This window comes from Argopecten irradians, chromosome 4 (genome assembly GCF_041381155.1).
Source record: "Argopecten irradians isolate NY chromosome 4, Ai_NY, whole genome shotgun sequence".
NCBI lineage: Eukaryota > Metazoa > Mollusca > Bivalvia > Pectinida > Pectinidae > Argopecten > Argopecten irradians.
In genome coordinates, this window is record NC_091137.1 from 25,545,203 (window position 1) to 25,567,398 (window position 22,196).

Genomic DNA, 22,196 nt, shown 5'->3' on the forward strand with positions numbered 1-22,196 from the left:
TGCAAGTAGATATACCAGAATAGCATGTGAAAAATATGCACTTGCTTATTTCAACAAGTGGTTTTTATCAAGGACAACTGTAAAAATGGCATAATGATTGTGAAATATTGTTTTAATGGAAAATATTGGGGACCCAGTTCTAATACTATAATGTTGTTGATATACATTATGTACTTTATATATATACACTTCACATCATCATGTAAAAAATAATAAAGGATTTTATATATAACAAAACTGTAATTTGAATACGGATATTAATTATAAGTAAAAAATATATATTTTAGCAAGTAAAATTTTTGGGCACTTGCTATTTTTAGCAAGTGACAAAAAATGTAAAATTCGACCCCTGTATTTTCTCACTGGTATTTTGTTAAAGGCCCACTACCTTTCTGAAACAAAAATTGAAAAATTCTTATAAACAATAAAAACATGAAAAAATATATATCACTGGCCAAACATGAGGTTACAACACCAAACAAATTGATGATTACCTGCGTTATCTATGTTAACAGTGAAGATTCATTTCACTCTTTTGCTGTCTGACGAGGTGAGTCGTCAACTTATGTGCAGTAAGTAGGACAGCTGCGGGAAGCATATATATGACGGCCCGCATTATGAAAAAAAATGTTCGGAAGGTGATGATAAATATAGTATCAACCGTAGACTAATAACTTTTGTGACTCTACAAAAATATCAATCAATAGTTTTACATTCCCGTTTTAAAAATTTAAAGCCGTTTTGAAAATGTATTGGGCCTTTATAAAATTGCTCCATTGCCCATGGAGCTTAAACGATACTCATCATTGTGTTTAATCGTGTATGTATGATTCCATATATATATATGTCTAATTAACACACGCACAAAAAAAATAAAAAAAGTATGTAAAATAATTTATTTTTTTCTTTTGGTCATTTGCAAATAGCACTTGATTCCATATAGGACATAGTGCAATGGATTTTTTTCGGTACACAATTAATTACATGTACATCTGTGTATCTAGTATTTTCATCCGGAAGTAAAATTTGAAGCTCAAACATTTCAATAGTCAGTGATAATGGAGCAAAATAAGTAACTTTTGTATCTGCAAAAAAATAATGATTAATTATATACATATGTATATTTTAGTTCCCCTTCCAAAAATAGCATTTCTTAATTCATGAAAATAAAATGGATGGGGCTAAGGTTTGATTTTAGAAATCATTTACAATGTTGCAGAATTTTAGATTAATGTTGCACAAATTCTTATAAAAAAACCTCAATGACTGCAATTATAAGAATTTAAAATAAAAAGGAAAAAATCTGAAAAATCATAATAAAAACCAAGGACATATATAAATACATAGTTTATAAATTCTTGTAAGAACATAATATTTACAACGAACAGAAGCCGTAATAAATTAAAGAAGCAGAAAGTTTTCAATAGTGATAATGGAGCAAAATAAGTAACTATTGTAACTACAGGAAAAAAGTTGTAAAAGAAATATCATTTTTCCGGAATTTATATCGGTTCTTTTTTTATTGCATAAAGTGCGAAACTACCAACATGTGCTTCTGCCGGCTTTACTTTCGGGGAGCAGTCATTACGTTTGTTTGCTGACGACAGAAATGGCAAGAACAATGTTGCTGAAACTGAAATCGGTATATCTGATAAATAGTTTGCTCGGCATTTAAGTTTGGATAAATTTCAGAATATCAGGGTAACAACGAAGTTTTACCATCACGTTTTTTTTATCGTGAGTATTTAATGTATACAATGTCACGTTGTGGACATGCGGATGATCATGTTCAGTCATCAGTAATTTGACTTTCAACTTTTAGCTTTAAACTGTTTCAATGCTATGCTCATGGGTTTCCAGTTATATTGTCTAAATTGCGTCAGAATACTGTGAAATTAAAAGAAACACATAAAGCATTCATTTTAAGCATTGATCAGATTTAGAAAAACAACCAAAGAAAGTATTCCAATATTGAATAAAAAAAATACATGTAGAAGGTAATAGTGTGATGGGCAGTGCACATGTCGGTGTAGCCTGGATCGAAATGCGAAAATATCATATACTAAATATTTGAATATATTTATAATGGACACTCATTATAAACAACTGCATTTGTAGAATTTTTCTGAAAATGTAGTGGCTGGAATTTTTCTGAAAATGTAGTGGCTGGAACAGTGCTGGGAACCCAGTTAGTTCTAGAACCCAACAATCTCTGAGCAATATTGTGCTACCGACCAATGCAGTCCTACTTCTCTAACATTACTCTCTCATTTCTGTAAATAAGTCTTTGTCACGAAATGAAATGAACTTTAGCCCATCCGAAATCTAGTACCCCTGGCGTAACCATGTTATATCTGTAGAAGATCAAGGAAAATACACATAAGATTCCTGTCAAGTGCTCCGGCCAGGAATCTAACACGTGTCTCAGGTGTGAAAAACTACAGGTCTACAGACTGAGCCAAAGAAGCATTTTCCGTCAACTGAGTGACAGAGAATGTATTTAACACTATGAACAAACTACACCGAGCAGCTCCTTTTACATATCGTTGAGGTGGTTGTATTATCAAATATGCTGACAAAAATCTTTCTTCCATCTTTTTCATTTTTATCTCCCATAACCCAACTCACTTCTGGTTTTCTAATCCGGAAAAAGGTAAATGATAAAATACAAAGCAAATTAGACCTAATTAATGTCTGGAAACGAATATCAACTAAGATAATATGAATCATGCACGGCATGAGAAGAGCGAAGCTCTACTTTTGTATTTTATTTTCTATTTCATGTTGAAGACATAATTTAGAAATAAAAGGACGTACTTCAAACTATAGAACTATATGATATAATAATTGTCTAGCATAAACCCAAAGAAAGGAACTCAAAGATTCAGATTTCTCTGTGTCCATGCAAGGCCTGGAGTGCCGCGTATGTGAATTCTATGATTTCGCACCATTTGTTGACGTGATGTGACGTCATGATTCCTTGTGATAAGATAAGATAAGATTCATTTTCGCTCTGAGGATATTTTGACTACATATCATAGCTTTTAATTTTCAAATTGATATTATTATTATTTTAAAAGATAATGAAAAATGTTTCCTTTCTCCTGTTATGAATTTGCATTAGTTAAATATATATTTACTTGGGAGAGCAGTACCGGAGCAACGCAGGTAAAACCGGAAGTACGAAATTTTTTTAACCATCCATGCCTGCAAGTCATTGATCTCTATATGTACTTTTGCTTATGTACATGTTACCGGAACAGAGCTTCGATTTTATTAAAAAAATAATAATAATTATTTATAATTTCGCTCTTATTAATAAACTGATTAATATCAATATTACAAATAATTATACAGAAAAATACTATATCTAATGACCAGTGATATCTAATAACATAACACATCTTTTAAGCAGAGTTTGAACTTTGAAACCAAGCTCATTTAGTGAGTTTTTTCTTGTAAATTTAGGTGTGAAACGTTAATCTCAGTCCAAAACTTTTCAATATATTTAGGCTATTAATGATATATAAGAATACTTGAACTCTGAATACATATCTTTTTGGTAATTACTTCAAAAACATAATTGTTGAAATAACTAAGGAGTGTAGATATCTTAACGTCATTTTAAATCAACTATGGTAAACTTACTTTTGCTTCTCATGAACATTTGGCAGAGAAAGCAAGGAAAGCTCATTTGACATTATGCTTTAAGATAAAAAAGGGTGCAGCTTAGATCAAGTGGTTAAGTTGCCGTGACATATTGCCACAAGCCTTCCTCCTCTGGGTCACAAGTTTGAATCCCATCAGGGGCAGTTGTCATTTGCAAGATTCTGACTTATCAATGGTTTTTCTTTTTGTACATCACCTTTCCCTCACCAACAAACCGGGTATATCCTTAAATGGCCCTGGCTGTTAATAGGATGTTAAACTAAATTAGATAGAAACCAAATTAAGATCAAGCATGCGATCATGTCAATTTTTTTCTGTTCAACTAATATAAAAAAACCTCTGTACAATTCTAATATTATTCCTATTCTAAAATATGGTTCAAAAGTCTAGATATTTTATTTCAATTTTTAGAATATTGACAAAACTATTTTGCATTATATACCTATATGAGCCTATATACCCATTTGTTTGATTATTTCAGAGAGAGTGAGTATATAAACTTTAACTGTAATAGATGACGGTTAACATATATACTATTACAGTCTGCCTTTAATTTATGGAGGATAAAAACTTGCTGGAAAAGGTTATTAAAAATCAAGTGACTGACTTTCCTTCAACAGAACCTGGATATCCAATATTTTATATTGAAACTGGCAGGTGTGATAATTAAAAGTCACCTTCATTCCTAAGAGTAAGCGTTTTGATAATTCATGTAAGCTCTATTGAAGATGGTCTAATATTCAATCTTACTACTCTGTATAAAAGTGATTACGGTTTTAAATAGTTAATCCGACTAATTATTTATCTACCTAATATTTGTCTCAATACATTTAAGAATATTTCCATTATAGACAAAATAACTTTGCTGCATTATGGAGTTGTCCCATTCCCTAGATCATTACATATGGATATTTTGTTATACATGCACCAACTGTTACTGATATGTGATACAGGTATTTTTAATTGTATTGTATCCTTGTATTGTTTGTGTATGTGTCAATAAAATGAATTCAATTGAATCAAACCATTATGTAAGTTATCCTACATGGTCATTCATAACAAGTTTAGAGATACATGATACCACAATGAGACATTTCTGAAACATTCAGCAGATGGCTATAGAACAAACAAAAATCAAAGCCGGCATTATAAGATCATTGGAAGTACATCTCAAGGCATTTCTATATACCTAGCTACATGGTCAGCAAATGTATAATAGATATTCAATGATAAACACCGCCATCTAAACGTTCGTATGTTCCTGTTAATTAGTGCATGGTACACTGGTGTAAGGAGAATTAAGCTATACATTTTGGTATATACATATATACCACCTCAATCATAAGTTAAAGATTAGTTTAATAAGTAGTGTCTGTAAATAATTTTCATTTTTGTTTATTTTTCAGAAATTCATTGGAGCAAAATGATAACAAGGTTATTTAGAAACACAAAGGCCGACTAACATAAAAGACCATGTCTTTGAATAAGTTATGGGCACTGCCATTCACAAAGTTAACTCTTCCAACAAGTCTGAGAGTTAGGTCCACTGTACAGGTGACGTCGATCAGCATTCTCGCTGTGATTGGATTCATATTCTACTACCGAAGATGGAAAGACAGGCGGAAAGTCCAATCCAGAAAGGAGGAGGGTAGGGAACAATATGAATCTGGATGCAAAACATCATATTCTAACAGTCCAAATGGAGGTAAATTATTATGTATTTGACAGCACCATTCAATAGAAATCTAAATTGCTGTTTATGTAAAGAATGATAACTGCACAATTTGATATGAATGATTATAGACATGCTGGTTATGTAAAAAAAATATCCTGATTGCAAATATACAGCTTTTTAGCTATGTTTACATTAATTGATGTGAAATACCACTTGACCAGAGTGAAGTTCTGATTTTGCCATCATTTGAACGTAGCGTAGCAATGCAAATCGCAATAATGGTTCCTGCCAAAATAGCTGAATTTGTTTGATTGAATACCTGACAATAGTATTTCTATTATTTGGTTTAATATTACCTATCCTCTTTAAGAAAAAAATCCCTGTTTTTTTAATACATTTAAAAACAAACCAAGTAATTATTGATTAAAAAAAGTATATTACAATAACATGCCTTGATTGAATTTGTATTTTTTGTGCTTACAGATGTTATGTTTGGTCGGCTGAGGAGGGCCGACAGTCCTGGTGGGAACTCTAACCGGTCCATATCTTTACTGCGGACCAAATCTTTATCTGGATCTACATCAAGTCTGGGGGCAGTTTCTACAACCTCCACCATCACCCATCCTGTGGTAGACACCACCAACTACGGGCCCATACAGCTCTGTTCTCTAGGTAAGGAAAGACAACCCTTGTGTCCCAAGTTTGCCAACCCTGTTGGATGTGTTGAGTATACTTTATACGGAAATGTAGAATTTGTAGGCTTCCAGATACCTGGGTTTGACTACTGAATGTTGTATTTCCCTGTTATAATTGAATACACTTTTAAATAACTTTACCACCAGAGAATAATATGAGGGTGTTGAGATACATGTACTACTCAAAATTTGCTTAGGATCACTATAAATTTGTAGTATATCAAATTCATTTCATTCTACAATATTCATAAAAAATACTTAAATGATATCTTTAAGATGTCAAAACAAATGTTCCAACAGAAAAACTATGAAATTTCCACGAGTGTTTGATACATTACTTGCGAAACAGAGCTACCACCAAAGTGACAAAAACAGGACAATGGGAGCAAAAATGAAATACGCATTAAAAACAGTTTTCTCGTGTAATTTTCATTTGAGTATCTTGTGTGACGTCCCCTAACTTCAATTACACTATGACATATCCGACGCACTCGCAATTAAGTCACTTTTCGGTTTTGCTGGATGGATGTCCATTCCTCTAGCAGAGCCGTTCCATTTTTTTGCAGTGACCTTGGATAGAAAACGCGGGAAGAAATGGATTCCTGTAACATGTCCCACATGTGCTCTATCGGATTAAGATCTCCAGGTAATGAGCAGGCCAGTCCATGTGTTAGATAATTTCCATTTGAAACTTGTAGTCAGAGATTTAGTAATGCTACGTCACTAAGAAATGACTTTATAAACGCCACTAAAACTCAAATATCCATGCAATACCTGTAGGCATGCTCAGGCTAGACTTACATGAGCCCGCGATCATGCCAGATGGACTATCGGAGACCAAACCCCTTTTCTGTTCGCAGATGAGTCCAGAATCTGTCTCGACTTCACAGACAGGCGTGCTAAGTTGTGGAGCCTACCTAAGGAGCACTTTCAAACAGTCAACGTCCCAGAACACTACCGACATGACGGTAAGTCTGTGATGGTCTGGGGCGGTAAAGTAAAACAAACCTCCATGTCTTCCCAAATGGGAATTTGACGGCCCAGAGGTACTGCGATGAATTCCTCGATGTCTACATTAGACCGTATACTGGTGCTATTGGTTCGGAATTGATTCTAATGGATGATAAAGCTCGCCCACATAGAGCTCGAGTCTCTGACGCCTATCTTCAGAGGGAAACTGTTGAACGCATGGACTGGCCTGCTCTTTCCCCGAATCTAAATCTGATAGAGCACGTGTGGGACATGCTACAGGAATCCATTTCTTCCCACGTTAACCAGCCGAAGTCATTACAAGAACTTGGAACCGCTCTGCGAAAGGAATGGACATCTATCCAGCAAAACCGGAACTGGGACTTAATTGGGAGCATGCGTCGGCGATGTCGCAGTGTTATTGAAGCTAAGGGATGCCACAAAATCTACTGAAATGAAAATTACACGAGGAAACTGTTTTTAGCGCGAAATTCATTTTCGCCCCCATTGTCATGTTTTTGTTATTTTGTGGGGTAGCTCTGTTTGGCAAGTTAAGCATCGAGCACTCGTGAAAATTTCATGGTTTTCTGTTGGAACTTGTGTTCAGACATCTTACGAATAAAGACATCATTAAATTCTTTTGATGGATATTGTAAAATGAATTTGATACACTACAAAATACAAGTGATCCTTGGCAAACTTTGAGTAGTATATATGATGTGGGTAAAGTGAGAATAATATGAGGATTTTGAGATACAATGTACATAAATGATGTGGATGAAGAGACAATAATATGAGGGTGTTGAGATACATAAATGATGTGGGTGAAGTGAGAATAATATGAGGGTGTTGAGATACATAAATGATGTAGGTGAAGTGAGAATAATATGAGGGTGTTGAGATACATAAATGATGTGGGTGAAGTGAGAATAATATGAGGGTGTTGAGATACATAAATGATGTGGGTGAAGTGAGAATAATATGAGGGTGTTGAGATACATAAATGATGTGGGTGAAGTGAGAATAATATGAGGGTGTTGAGATACATAAATGATGGGTGATGTGAGAATAATATGAGGGTGTTGAGATACATAAACTATGTAGGTGAAGTGAGAATAATATGAGGGTGTTGAGATACATAAATGATGGGTGATGTGAGAATGATATGAGGGTGTTGAGATACATAAATGATGTGAGTGAAGTGAGAATAATATGAGGGTGTTGAGATACATAAACTATGTAGGTGAAGTGAGAATAATATGAGGGTGTTGAGATACATAAATGATGTGGGTGAAGTGAGAATAATATGAGGGTGTTGAGATACATAAATGATGGGTGATGTGAGAATAATATGAGGGTGTTGAGATACATAAACTATGTAGGTGAAGTGAGAATAATATGAGGGTGTTGAGATACATAAATGATGGGTGATGTGAGAATAATATGAGGGTGTTGAGATACATAAATGATGTAGGTGAAGTGAGAATAATATGAGGGTGTTGAGATACATAAATGATGTGAGTGAAGTGAGAATAATATGAGGGTGTTGAGATACATAAATGATGAGGATGAAGTGAGAATAATATGAGGGTGTTGAGATACATAAACTATGTAGGTGAAGTGAGAATAATATGAGGGTGTTGAGATACATAAATGATGTGGGTGAAGGTGAGAGAATAATATGAGGGTGTTGAGATACATAAATGATGGGTGAAGTGAGAATAATATGAGGATGTTGAGATACATGGATAAATGGATGTGGATGTGGGTGAAGTGAGAATAATATGAGGGTGTGAGATACATAAATGATGTGGGTGAAGTGAGAATAATATGAGGGTGTTGAGATACATAAATGATGTGGGTGAAGTGAGAATAATATGAGGGTGTTGAGATACATAAATGATGGGTGAAGTGAGAATAATATGAGGGTGTTGAGATACATAAATGATGTGGTGAAGTGAGAATAATATGAGGGTGTTGAGATACATAAATGATGGGTGAAGTGAGAATAATATGAGGGTGTTGAGATACATAAATGATGTGGGTGAAGTGAGAATAATATGAGGGTGTTGAGATACATAAATGATGGGTGATGTGAGAATAATATGAGGGTGTTGAGATACATAAATGATGTGGGTGATGTGAGAATAATATGAGGGTGTTGAGATACATAAACTATGTAGGTGAAGTGAGAATAATATGAGGGTGTTGAGATACATAAATGATGTGGGTGAAGTGAGAATAATATGAGGGTGTTGAGATACATAAACTATGTGAGGTGAAGGTGTGATACATAAATGAGGGTGAAGTTGAGTGTTGAGATACATAAATGATGGGTGAAGTGAGAATAATATGAGGGTGTTGAGATACATAAACTATGTAGGTGAAGTGAGAATAATATGAGGGTGTTGAGATACATAAATGATGGGTGAAGTGAGAATAATATGAGGGTGTTGAGATACATAAATGATGTAGGTGAAGTGAGAATAATATGAGGGTGTTGAGATACATAAATGATGTGGTGAAGTGAGAATATATGAGATGTTGAGATACAATATGATGAGTGAGATACATAAATGTGGGTGAAGTGAGAATAATATGAGGGTGTTGAGATACATAAATGATGGTGTGAAGTGAGATACATAATGATGGAGTGAGTGAAATAATATGAGGTGGTTGAGATACATAAATGATGTGGTGAAGTGAGAATAATATGAGGGTGTTGAGATACATAAATGATGTGGGTGAAGTGAGAATAATATGAGGGTGTTGAGATACATAAACTATGTAGGTGAAGTGAGAATAATATGAGGGTGTTGAGATACATAAATGATGTGGGTGAAGTGAGAATAATATGAGGGTGTTGAGATACATAAATGATGTGGGTGAAGTGAGAATAATATGAGGGTGTTGAGATACATAAATGATGTGGGTGAAGTGAGAATAATATGAGGGTGTTGAGATACATAAATGATGTGGGTGAAGTGAGAATAATATGAGGGTGTTGAGATACATAAATGATGTGGGTGAAGTGAGAATAATATGAGGGTGTTGAGATACATAAATGATGTAGGTGAAGTGAGAATAATATGAGGGTGTTGAGATACATAAATGATGGGTGAAGTGAGAATAATATGAGGGTGTTGAGATACATAAATGATGTGGGTGAATGTGAGAATAATATGAGGGTGTTGAGATACATAAATGATGTGGGTGAAGTGAGAATAATATGAGGGTGTTGAGATACATAAACTATGTAGTGGTGAGAATATATGAAGGTGTGAGTAATAATATGAGTGAAATAATATGAGGTGGAGATACATAAATGATGGGTGATGTGAGAATAATATGAGGGTGTTGAGATACATAAACTATGTAGGTGAAGTGAGAATAATATGAGGGTGTTGAGATACATAAATGATGTGGGTGAAGTGAGAATAAATGATGGTGAGTGGTGGGTGTGAGATACATAAACTATGTAGGTGAAGTGAGAATAATATGAGGTGTGTTGAGATACATAATAAACTATATAGGTGAAGTGAGAATAATATGAGGGTGTTGAGATACATAAATGAGTGGGTGAGAATAATGGGGTGTTGAGATGGTGAGTGAGATAATATGAGGGTGTTGAGATACATAAATGATGTGGGTGAAGTGAGAATAATATGAGGATGTTGAGATACATAAATGATGTGGGTTGAGTGAGAATAATATGAGGATGTTGAGATACATAAATGATGTGGGTGAAGTGAGAATAATATGAGGGTGTTGAGATACATAATGATGAGGATGAAGTACAGTATAACTTGCCAAACTAGTGTTTGTCTAATCTCCATCCCTGCCTATTTTGGCATCATTTTATAGCATTTTCCTTTTTTATTTATAATAATTCAAACCCGCATAACCTGTAAACCTGTCAGACTATACCAGCTAAATATGCAGGTCCCAGTGACATCCACTTTAGACAATCTTCCGGTTATTGTGAGGTCACAAAATTATCTCAATCACTGGAGGTGGGACTAGTTGATGGTAATTATACTTCACCCACATCAATTTAGAATCTCGAAACCAACCTATTGAAATAAATGTCAAACTGCATTAACTAAGTTGATAAGTTTAAGTTGGCTAAATCAGGATAAACTAGGAATAATCCTGAATGTTTGAGTTACTAATATAATTTTGAGTTTAGACTGTTCATACCTATATTTCAGGGTTTGAGACCCTACAGCTAGCTGTAAAGTACTGGGAAGATGCCATGGTAAAACTCCAGAGTCCTGATGATTCTAACAAAATAACAGGCACCTTGGTAAGTATCTCGTATGGAGTTATAACAGTATCATGAAATATAACTAAATGAATAAAGCGTTTGTAAAATATCATAGAGTTTAATTTATTATAGACAGTTCACTTTGGATTGTGCTTTTTAAAAGTATGTATATATATATATATAGCAGAAGAAAAACTACACTGTTACTGAACCAACATAATGAAATGGTAACACAGCACAAAATCAACTCTACAATAACCGAGTAATACTTTTGGTTTAGATTGACTGTTAATAACTGACCTGTACTACACTGATTATAAATTTGAAATCTAATTTTAACTGTTCAGGATCCTGAGAATATTGCCCTTCACGGTCAGCTCGACAAACTCCTGGAGAATGCTTACAGACTTATTGACAGCTATGAACATCAGTGTGAGCGCCAGGCAGATCGTGTTGCTTTCGACACAGCAATCGCTGCGTTCACCGAGGTGGACAGAATGTCAGAGAAGAAGAGTTTGGACGCAACTTCTAGCAGTGACCAGGAGTCCTTTGTTTCAGCAACTGATGTATGACACTCATCTTAATTCCTATAAGAATATTGCTTTTGTTTCATATTTTGTATGATCAGATTTCATATATCTTCCATTTTGTGGTAATAGGAGTTTTACAGGTTTTCACTACATAGTGTTTTGATTATCTCCCTTCACATGGGCACTGATTGATAGTAGCCATGTGTGTAAAAAATATCTTAGTTGAAATGATGTGCATGTTGTCAAAATATCCTTTACACTTGGACTATTCATAAATTCTTTTACATTGGGAGATAAAAAGGAAAATAAAAGCAAATTGGACCAATTTACCTACATATTTTTGCCTAACTTTTATAAGGCCTTAGTATTAATTCAATTGTTTCACCCACAGATGGCCAATCTGTCAGATCTGGAGACTCACAGAGAAATGTTCCACCATCTACCGCTGTATGAAGCTGGACTTCTGGAGCTGAAGCATGGCGTAGTCACCTGTAGAACGCTCAGGTATTTTACTCTCTAGTACATGATAGCCTAGGAATTCTCTATTAACTTGGATGTATTGTCAGTTATATCATTTTAGTTCCTTGTCATCACATAGAGGAGTTTTCATATTTAGATCATGCATTCGTCTACTGTTCATACCTTAACAGCGGTTTCCAAATACTAAAACAATGTGGGCAACATACAATATACTGTCAATTAATCCAACCATACGGCGGTTGTAACGTCACAAAAATCATGTTACAAAAAAGTTGTCACAATCATCGGAAGGTGGGACTACATGACAGTAAATCTTACAACACTTATGTTGTTTTGGTTTTTGCAAAATCAACATATATAATCTATTATCACGAATGCATAAGATTAATGGAGTTCTTTGCATGCATTATACATCTTTTCTCCTGTTTGTATGCATTGAAGTTACCAGGTAATTGAAAAACCAATTGGCCTTAGTCTTTGATTTTGATATAAAAACCCTCAAAATATAACAATTCATACTGGTATTTCAAATTTAACAAATATGTATTTTAGGATCAATATAAATATCAGTTGATATGTTTTCAGTCCTTAATTTATTAATGATTTGTTGTATTTATAACAGGACAGAGATGACCCAGTGTATGTCAGATACAGAGTTCCTGGCCAAACTTCACTGCATTAGAATGGCTCTTGATGTACGTACCAAATGATCATCATAACATATGAGAGACAAGATTAATTAGATTTGAAGTGAAATGACCATGGACTAAACATAATATTTTTGAGCACATTACTGAGTTATATGTCCTTGTGGTCAGATGATAATGGTGATGTCATGTGTTTGTGAGTGTAATTTCATACTTTATAGAAAAAACAACATACACTTCATTCTTTAGTAATGATGTCACAATAGAGACTATCTTGCAAGGGAGGTAACTCTTTAATGTGTAAAGACAGAATACATGTAGTTTATTATTTTGATGTATCCAGGAAACATTACATTTTGATAAATAAGTCGATACATAGAAAATGTAAAGGCAGAATACATGTAGTTTATTATTTTGATGTATCCAGGAAACATTACATTTTGATAAATAAGTTGATACATAGAAAATGTAAAGGCAGAATACATGTAGTTTATTATTTAGATGTATCCAGGAAAAAATACATTTTGAAAAATAAGTTGATACAAAGAAAATGTAAAGGCAGAATACATGTAGTTTATTATTTTGATGTATCCAGGAAAAATTACATTTTGATAAATAAGTTGATACATAGAAAATGTAAAGGCAGAATACATGTAGTTTATTATTTTGATGTATCCAGGAAAAATTACATTTTGATAAATAAGTTGACACATAGAAATGATAGCAAATAAGTGTAAATTGGGTTTCCTACATTCAGATCCTGGTGTCATGTCAGATTCTATGTCCTGATGCCTAATACCAAGGTCATATTGACTATAGTGACATAAAACATGCTATTTCTATAGACAAAAGGCAGTTTGTGTGATACATGTACTTTTTGGTGCATCATGATATGAAATCACTCACCTTATGTATTTTATATTGTTTAAGGTGGTATTCCAAGTTCCAGAAAACAGAAACTACTTTCACCAGATGGGGCAGCAACTGTTGGCTAGTTTTCTTATCAAAGCCGATAGAGTAAGTGGTCTTTATCTGCTGTATCATAGTACAAAATGGATTTGGCACAGAATCGAATCATGCTCTCACACCTTTTTTTATCCCCCGCAAAATCGTTTGCTGGGGATATTGTTTTGGGCTCCGTCCAAACACCCGAGATCCTTTTCCAGTCTATAACAAAAAAAATCTTTCAACGCAGCTCTATGAAATTTTTGAATATATCAGACTGTTCTGTTTGTATGTATTGAAGTTACCAGGTAATTGAAAAACCAATTGGCCGTAATCTTTGATTTTGATATAAAAACCCTCAAAATATAACAATTCATACTGGTATTTCAAATTTAACAAATATGTATTTTAGGATCAATATAAATATCTGTTGATATGTTTTCAGTCCTTAATTTATTAATGATTTGTTGTATTTATAACAGGACAGAGATGACCCAGTGTATGTCAGATACAGAGTTCCTGGCCAAACTTCACTGCATTAGAATGGCTCTAGATGTACGTACCAAATGATCATCATAACATATGAGAGACAAGATTAATTAGATTTGAAGTGAAATGACCATGGACTAAACATAATATTTTTGAGCACATTACTGAGTTATATGTCCTTGTGGTCAGATGATAATGGTGATGTCATGTGTTTGTGAGTGTAATTTCATACTTTATAGAAAAAACAACATACACTTCATTCTTTAGTAATGATGTCACAATAGAGACTATCTTGCAAGGGAGGTAACTCTTTAATGTGTAAAGACAGAATACATGTAGTTTATTATTTTGATGTATCCAGGAAACATTACATTTTGATAAATAAGTCGATACATAGAAAATGTAAAGGCAGAATACATGTAGTTTATTATTTTGATGTATCCAGGAAACATTACATTTTGATAAATAAGTTGATACATAGAAAATGTAAAGGCAGAATACATGTAGTTTATTATTTAGATGTATCCAGGAAAAAATACATTTTGAAAAATAAGTTGATACAAAGAAAATGTAAAGGCAGAATACATGTAGTTTATTATTTTGATGTATCCAGGAAAAATTACATTTTGATAAATAAGTTGATACATAGAAAATGTAAAGGCAGAATACATGTAGTTTATTATTTTGATGTATCCAGGAAAAATTACATTTTGATAAATAAGTTGACACATAGAAATGATAGCAAATAAGTGTAAATTGGGTTTCCTACTTCAGATCCTGGTGTCATGTCAGATTCTATGTCCTGATGCCTAATACCAAGGTCATATTGACTATAGTGACATAAAACATGCTATTTCTATAGACAAAAGGCAGTTTGTGTGATACATGTACTTTTTGGTGCATCATGATATGAAATCACTCACCTTATGTATTTTATATTGTTTAAGGTGGTATTCCAAGTTCCAGAAAACAGAAACTACTTTCACCAGATGGGGCAGCAACTGTTGGCTAGTTTTCTTATCAAAGCCGATAGAGTAAGTGGTCTTTATCTGCTGTATCATAGTACAAAATGGATTTGGCACAGAATCGAATCATGCTCTCACACCTTTTTTTAACCCCCGCAAAATCGTTTGCTGGGGATATTGTTTTGGGCTCCGTCCAAACACCCGAGATCCTTTTCCAGTCTATAACAAAAAAAATCTTTCAACGCAGCTCCATGAAATTTTCTGAATATATCAGACAAGTGCCATAGTTGTGCCTTTTGCTATTGCAGACCTTCCATGTTAGGTGTTTTTTCTGTTACTTTGGAAACTTAGTAAAAAATACCAACTTACAGTTTCTTTTTGTTACCTGCTGTTACTTTTTCTTCAGTCTTACAATACTCGCATTATCACAAGTTTTGAAAGAACCGCCACAGTCAACGCCATGTTTCACACTTTCGGATAATATCGGAAAACCAAGTGGCATCATGTGACCAATATCGACAATACCAGTATAGATCAGAACCTCCAGAGTCATATCATGTGACCAAAATTGCAATACGTGTACAGATCGGAATAGATCGGAACAGATCGTAGCTTTCCGAGCTATTTTAAACATGTACATGATGATCTGTACAATCTGTCATGATTTTATTTAACTGAATCAAGTTTTATCTCTGATTCTCGTTAAGATATATATCTGTTTCAATATATAACAAAAATCACACTTTTCGACCATGATATGACATACCACTCTATACTGTGCGCGCAATACAGGGCAGAGTAAAATACAATTGAACCTCAATTTTGCCTCTACGCATTGGTGAAACATTCTACTGTTCCGTGGGCAACTTGTATTTTTGGATTATTGGCCGTGAGTTGAATACCGAGCAAGTATTTATCACGTACGCTACCCCAGATGACAGTTTTCTATGGAAAAGAAGCGTTTCCACGAGCGATACTAGCGTAACCTGGTTTGTACGATTAACCCCAGTGTTTTATTACAGTATATTTCAAAATCTTTCCATTGAAAGAAATTTTTGTAGTTTCTATTTTTAGAATATAATAACATCAGTTCTTGATGGATATAAATATATCAAAGTCGATATGTAAATTTTCCTCTCTCCCAGCCTCAGTATCATATCTTACTTGCTGTCTCCTTCTCTTTGATGTTTTAGGTGAATCATTATAAGGTGTCACATGCATATTCCTCTCATGAGTAATTGATTAGGTTGCAAAGATCAAAAGAGCTAGATGAGATCCGTCATGCATAGACCCAGAGAGATCAGTTCATGATAGGCACAAGATGTCAATCGTTTTCCTATATGGTTTATCTTCATACTTCAGTGCATCTCCTATTAGTAATGCATTAAGATGAAGGTGTGGTATGTATTTTACTCTGCAGCTTTATTTTTTACATTTTACATAGTCTCCATTTTCATATGTTATTCTAGCCCTTGAATTTGCACACCCATGTTTTGAACAGATTCGATCAATAACGAATAAAGAACCTTCTTTGCCAGTCTGAAATAACATCAGTGAAAGGATGATATATAACCTGGGGAGACAATAGATTAGTTAAATACATTAGGAATGCTTTAAGGACAAAAGAAGGAATATGTTTGGATGAAAAAAGATTTCTGCTAGATTGTTTAAAAAAAAACCATGTATTTTTAGAGTAAACTTCCACAATGTGAAGACTTTAATATGTTCCATCATGTTCTTTTTACCAGGACACTGACGACTTCAATCAAGCCTTTGCTAACATGATGGACTTTGTCGGGGACGGCAGTAACTGGGGCACTATTGAGGAGGAGCTGAGAGGACGAGGGGTAAGGGATGATACGACATAGTGGTAAAAAGGGCTGGGGGAGTGAGGGGCAAGGGCTGAGAGGACGAGGGGTAAGGGATGATACGACAGAGGGGTAAAAAGGGCTGAGAGGACGAGGGGTAAGGGATGATACGACAGAGGGGTAAAAGGGCTGGGGGAGTGAGGGACAAGGGCTGAGAGGACTAGGGGTAAGGGATGATACGACAGAGGGGTAAAAAGGGCTGGGGGAGTGAGGGGCAAGGGCTGAGAGGACGAGGGGTAAGGGATGATACGACAGAGGGGTAAAAAGGGCTGAGAGGACGAGGGGTAAGGGATGATACGACAGAGGGGTAAAAAGGACTGAGAGGACGAGGGACAAGGGCTGAGAGGACTAGAGGGGTAAAAAGGGCTGAGAGGATGCGGGGTAACTTTTGATACAACTGAGGGGTAAAAAGGGCTGGGGGAGTGAGTGGCAAGGGCTGAGAGGATGAGGGGTAAGGGATGATACGACAGAGGGGTAAAAAGGGCTGAGGGAGTGAGGGCAATGGCTGAGAGTATGAGGGGTAAGGGATGATACGACAGAATGGTAAAAAGGGCTGGGGGAGTGAGGGCCAAGGGCTGAGAGGATGAGGGGTAAGGGATGATACGACAGAGGGGTAAAAAGGGCTAGGGGAGAGAGGGGCAAGGGCTGAGAGGATGAGGGGGAAGGGTTGTGGGGACAGAGGGGTAAGGGCTAATAGGACAAGTGGTGGGGGAATACTGGACAAAGGGGATAGGTCTGAGTAAACAAAAGGGAACAAAGGGGTAAGGTTCGGCAGATATGGGCTAATAGGAAAATAGTTTTAGGATTGATCGGACCAAAATGTCTTGACTGAGGAAGCAAATCGGTGCAAACTGAGGAAGCAAAAGTTTTAAATGCTAAAGACAGCTAAACTAATTGAAATCTGGAAGGACAAATATATATGTGTTATAATGATTTAGATACATTCCTGAAAATAATGGAGATATTTGTAGTTGTATTATTATGCTTCAGAATGCAATATGGTGGAATTAAGCTTAAAGATGCACCACCGCTGACAGATGGTATTTTTTCACTATCAAATACAGGAGTAGACGATTCAGTATTTTTCTTCAGTTACAAAAGTTACTTACTTTACACCATTACCACTATTGCAAAGTTTGAGCTTCTCATTTTAGTTAAAAATATGAAAAATAATTGATTGCATCCTGAAAAAATTCTGTGGCACTATATCCTATATGTAATGAAGTACTGATTTAGCATGCACTAAAAGTAAAATAAATCATTCTATATTATTTTTTTTTGTGTTAATTAGACATATATATATACATGATTAAACACCAATTATTGTTCAAATGATGAATACCAATTATGCTCTGTCGGCGGTGGAGCATCTTTAAAGGTAATTCCTTGGCAGTGATTGTAAAATGTCTTGAGCTGTGGTGGCTTAGTGCTGACTGTAGGGAGGTGAATTTCCTCTAGGAACTCTTCTCTACGAAATCCTGGTACACCTTGATGACAATAACTAAATATAATGTAACCAATCAATCTATTGTTTATTATTAAGATGTAAATTAAAGATTTTCTATCTACTTTCAGGTGAAATGTTTCTCCTTTTATGATATTGTCCTTGACTTTATTGTGATGGACGCCTTTGATGACCTTGCCAATCCTCCCTCCTCTGTTATCACCGTCGTACAGAATCGCTGGCTGTCTAATGGCTTTAAGGAGACAGTACGTAGCGCAGAATACATTGAAAATATGTATTATCATTATAATAATTGATTCATCATTTGGTATTGAGAAAATATTTCTTTCCAAATGCGACACAGTAAATACAGTTTTTGAAGGTAATATAATGAATTTTAAATCTAATTTTTTGAGGGGCTAAATAAAACAGAATTTCTGTTCGAAAGTTATCCATAGAGGACAAAATTGTAAGCTGAATAGAAATGTTGTAAATAGTAAACAGAATTTCTTACAAATTCGAAAATTGTGGTCAGCATTGCCATGATATCGTGATTTGTTGAAGAGAAACATGAAGATACATTGAACTCATTAATATACATTACAGGCATTAGCGACAGCTGTATGGTCAGTGTTGAAGGCCAAACGACGTTACAGGTGAGTTGTCTACTACTAGCTATTGGTTACCTGTGTACCCCACCTTCACCTAGTTTTTACAGCTGCTAGTAAAAAGATATAGTGAAGCCTTAATCTTCTTGTGTTTCTCTTTTTTTTCGGTCTTTTACATAATGATATATTTTTTGGTCCTTTTAATGTCTATGTCTTTTTGCTGCATCAAAAAACCTACGTCATATGACATGGGGGTCATCAGAATGAATAGTTGTCGAATTTTTTTTGTTCATCTGTCAAAGCTGATTAAGGGCTGTTCCAGCAAAACATATATGGCACCCAGGAAGGCACTTTCAAAAATAGTATGGTGCCATGGTGGGTTCAAAATAAAATCACTTCTGTGCCAGGGTGGCGTTTCAATAAAAATCCCTTCTGTGTGGTGGGTCTATCTGAAGCTGTAACCTTTTGAAATAAAATGCAAGTTTTATGTTTTATAATGTGCTCAGTCATCCTGACTACCAAAAATAAATATTGAAAAAAATGTTAATTTCTGACAATATTTAATGTGTGTTCATCTTCAATCAATTATTTTATTTTCTGAGTATTTTGATATAATAATGATGACTATTTATCTAAAACATATTATATTCATTCTAATGACAATGGTACAAAGAAACAATAGATTAGTTTTTGCAAAATGGTCACTAGTATTAAGTCGAGGAAAAGTTGCAGTTCACAAGCTTAAGTGTGAATGTCAGATGTACATTTTGCATTTTGCTGCGAAACACTTCAGTATGTTTAGAAGATTTTACGCTGGTTCTACAAGGATTGTGCCCATATACAAATTTAGTAGTAGATGCAGCATATCAAACAAAAGTTCAATGCACCATATACAGTGCAATTTTGTCTAAGACTCTTTGGTGATGCTAGAAATCAAAATGTGTAAATCCAAATACAAATTGGAGTGAAAATAAAAAATTAAATCGCTTCTATGCTATGGTCTTGTTCACAAAAAAATAGATATGTGTGTGGGTCAACAAAATTGAAAATCACTTCTATCGGTGGGTCTCCCAATTTCAAAGTGCCTTCCCCCCCTACCATATATGTTTTACTGGAACAGCCCTAAAAAGGGATTCGTGTATTGTAACAGAATTTTACTGTAGTTTATATCAACACCCCAATAAAGGTATTGTTGGTCATTTTTAAAATATTGTAAATTAGGATTTCAAAAATTGTCTTAAGTTATAGATGAACACACCACCTAATTAGTTACGATATATTAGTCAGTATATGTATAAGTTATCAAGATGTTAGAAGCTAAACCATTATAAAATGTAGAAAAAAATTTCCACCAAACTTATAAATGGGATGTTAGGAAACCAATTTCCACCAAACCTTTATAAATGGGATGTTAGGAAACCAATTTAAACCAAACCTTTATAAAGGGGGGATGTTAGAAACCAATTTCCACCAAACCTTTATAAATGGGATGTTAGGAACCAATTTAAACCAAACCTTTATAAATGGGATGTTAGGAACCAATTTAAACCAAACCTTTATAAATGGGATGTTAGGAACCAATTTAAACCAAACCTTTATAAATGGGATGTTAGGAACCAATTTCCACCAAACCTTTATAAATGGGATGTTAGGAACCAATTTAAACCAAACCTTTATAAATGTTATCATTTGCTTCCAGTTTTCTGACGGGTTTATATCCAAATTTTACTCCATTACGGAACACACGAGTCCAGTATTGGCATGGGGCTTCCTGGGACCAGAGTCGGAACTCAAAGATCTGTGTTATAGCTTCAAAGTGAGTATCTAACCACTGCTGTATTCTAACACAAAGATCTGTGTTATAGCTTCAAAGTGAGTATCTAACCACTGCTGTATTCTAACACAAAGATCTGTGTTATAGCTTCAAAGTGAGTATCTAAACACTGCTGTATTATAACACAAAGATCTGTGTTATAGCTTCAAATTGAGTATCTAACCACTGCAGTATTCTAACACAAAGATCTGTGTTATAGTTTCAAAGTGAGTATCTAACCAGTGCTGTATTCTAACACAAAGATCTGTATTATAGCTTCAAAGTGAGTATCTAACCACTGATGTATTATAACACAAAGATCTGTGTTATAGCTTCAAAGTGAGTATCTAACCACTGCTGTATAATATTCTAACACAAAGATCTGTGTTATAGCTTCAAAGTGAGTATCTAACCACTGCTGTATAATATTCTAACACAAAGATCTGTGTTATATCTTCAAATTGAGTATCTAAACACTGCTTTGTTCTAACACAAAGATCTGTGTTATAGCTTCAAAGTGAGTATCTAAACACTGCTGTATTATGACACAAAGATCTATTATAGCTTCAAAGTGAGTATCTAACCACTGCTGTATTCTAACTCAAAGATCTGTGTTATAGCTTCAAAGTGAGTATCTAACCACTGCTGTATTCTAACACAAAGATCTGTATTATAGCTTCAAAGTGAGTATCTAACCACTGCTGTATTCTAACACAAAGATCTGTGTTATAGCTTCAAAGTGAGTATCTAACCACTGCTGTATAATATTCTAACACAAAGATCTGTGTTATATCTTCAAATTGAGTATCTAAACACTGCTTTGTTCTAACACAAAGATCTGTGTTATAGCTTCAAAGTGAGTATCTAAACACTGCTGTATTATAACACAAAGATCTGTTATAGCTTCAAAGTGAGTATCTAACCACTGCTGTATTCTAACACAAAGATCTGTTTTATAGCTTCAAAGTGAGTATCTAAACACTGCTGTATTATAACACAAAGATCTGTGTTATAGCTTCAAATTGAGTATCTAACCACTGCTGTATTCTAACACAAAGATCTGTGTTATAGCTTCAAACTGAGTATCTAACCACTGCTGTATTCTAACACAAAGATCTGTGTTATAGCTTCA

General features: G+C 34.6%; 1 protein-coding gene across 1 annotated transcript; it reads left to right on the forward strand.

Moving 5' to 3' along the window:
• The first annotated feature begins 1,570 nt into the window (after positions 1-1,570).
• Positions 1,571-21,071, forward strand: LOC138322198 (mitoguardin-like). Its single transcript, XM_069266248.1, has 12 exons — positions 1,571-1,737; positions 5,076-5,374; positions 5,828-6,016; positions 11,220-11,314; positions 11,623-11,841; positions 12,197-12,309; positions 14,360-14,432; positions 15,314-15,400; positions 17,080-17,178; positions 18,775-18,909; positions 19,250-19,299; positions 20,951-21,071. Exons 2-12 carry the CDS (start codon positions 5,143-5,145, stop codon positions 21,069-21,071), a joined length of 1,413 nt encoding a protein of 470 aa, XP_069122349.1. The 5' UTR covers positions 1,571-1,737; positions 5,076-5,142.
• The last annotated feature ends 1,125 nt before the right edge of the window (positions 21,072-22,196 follow it).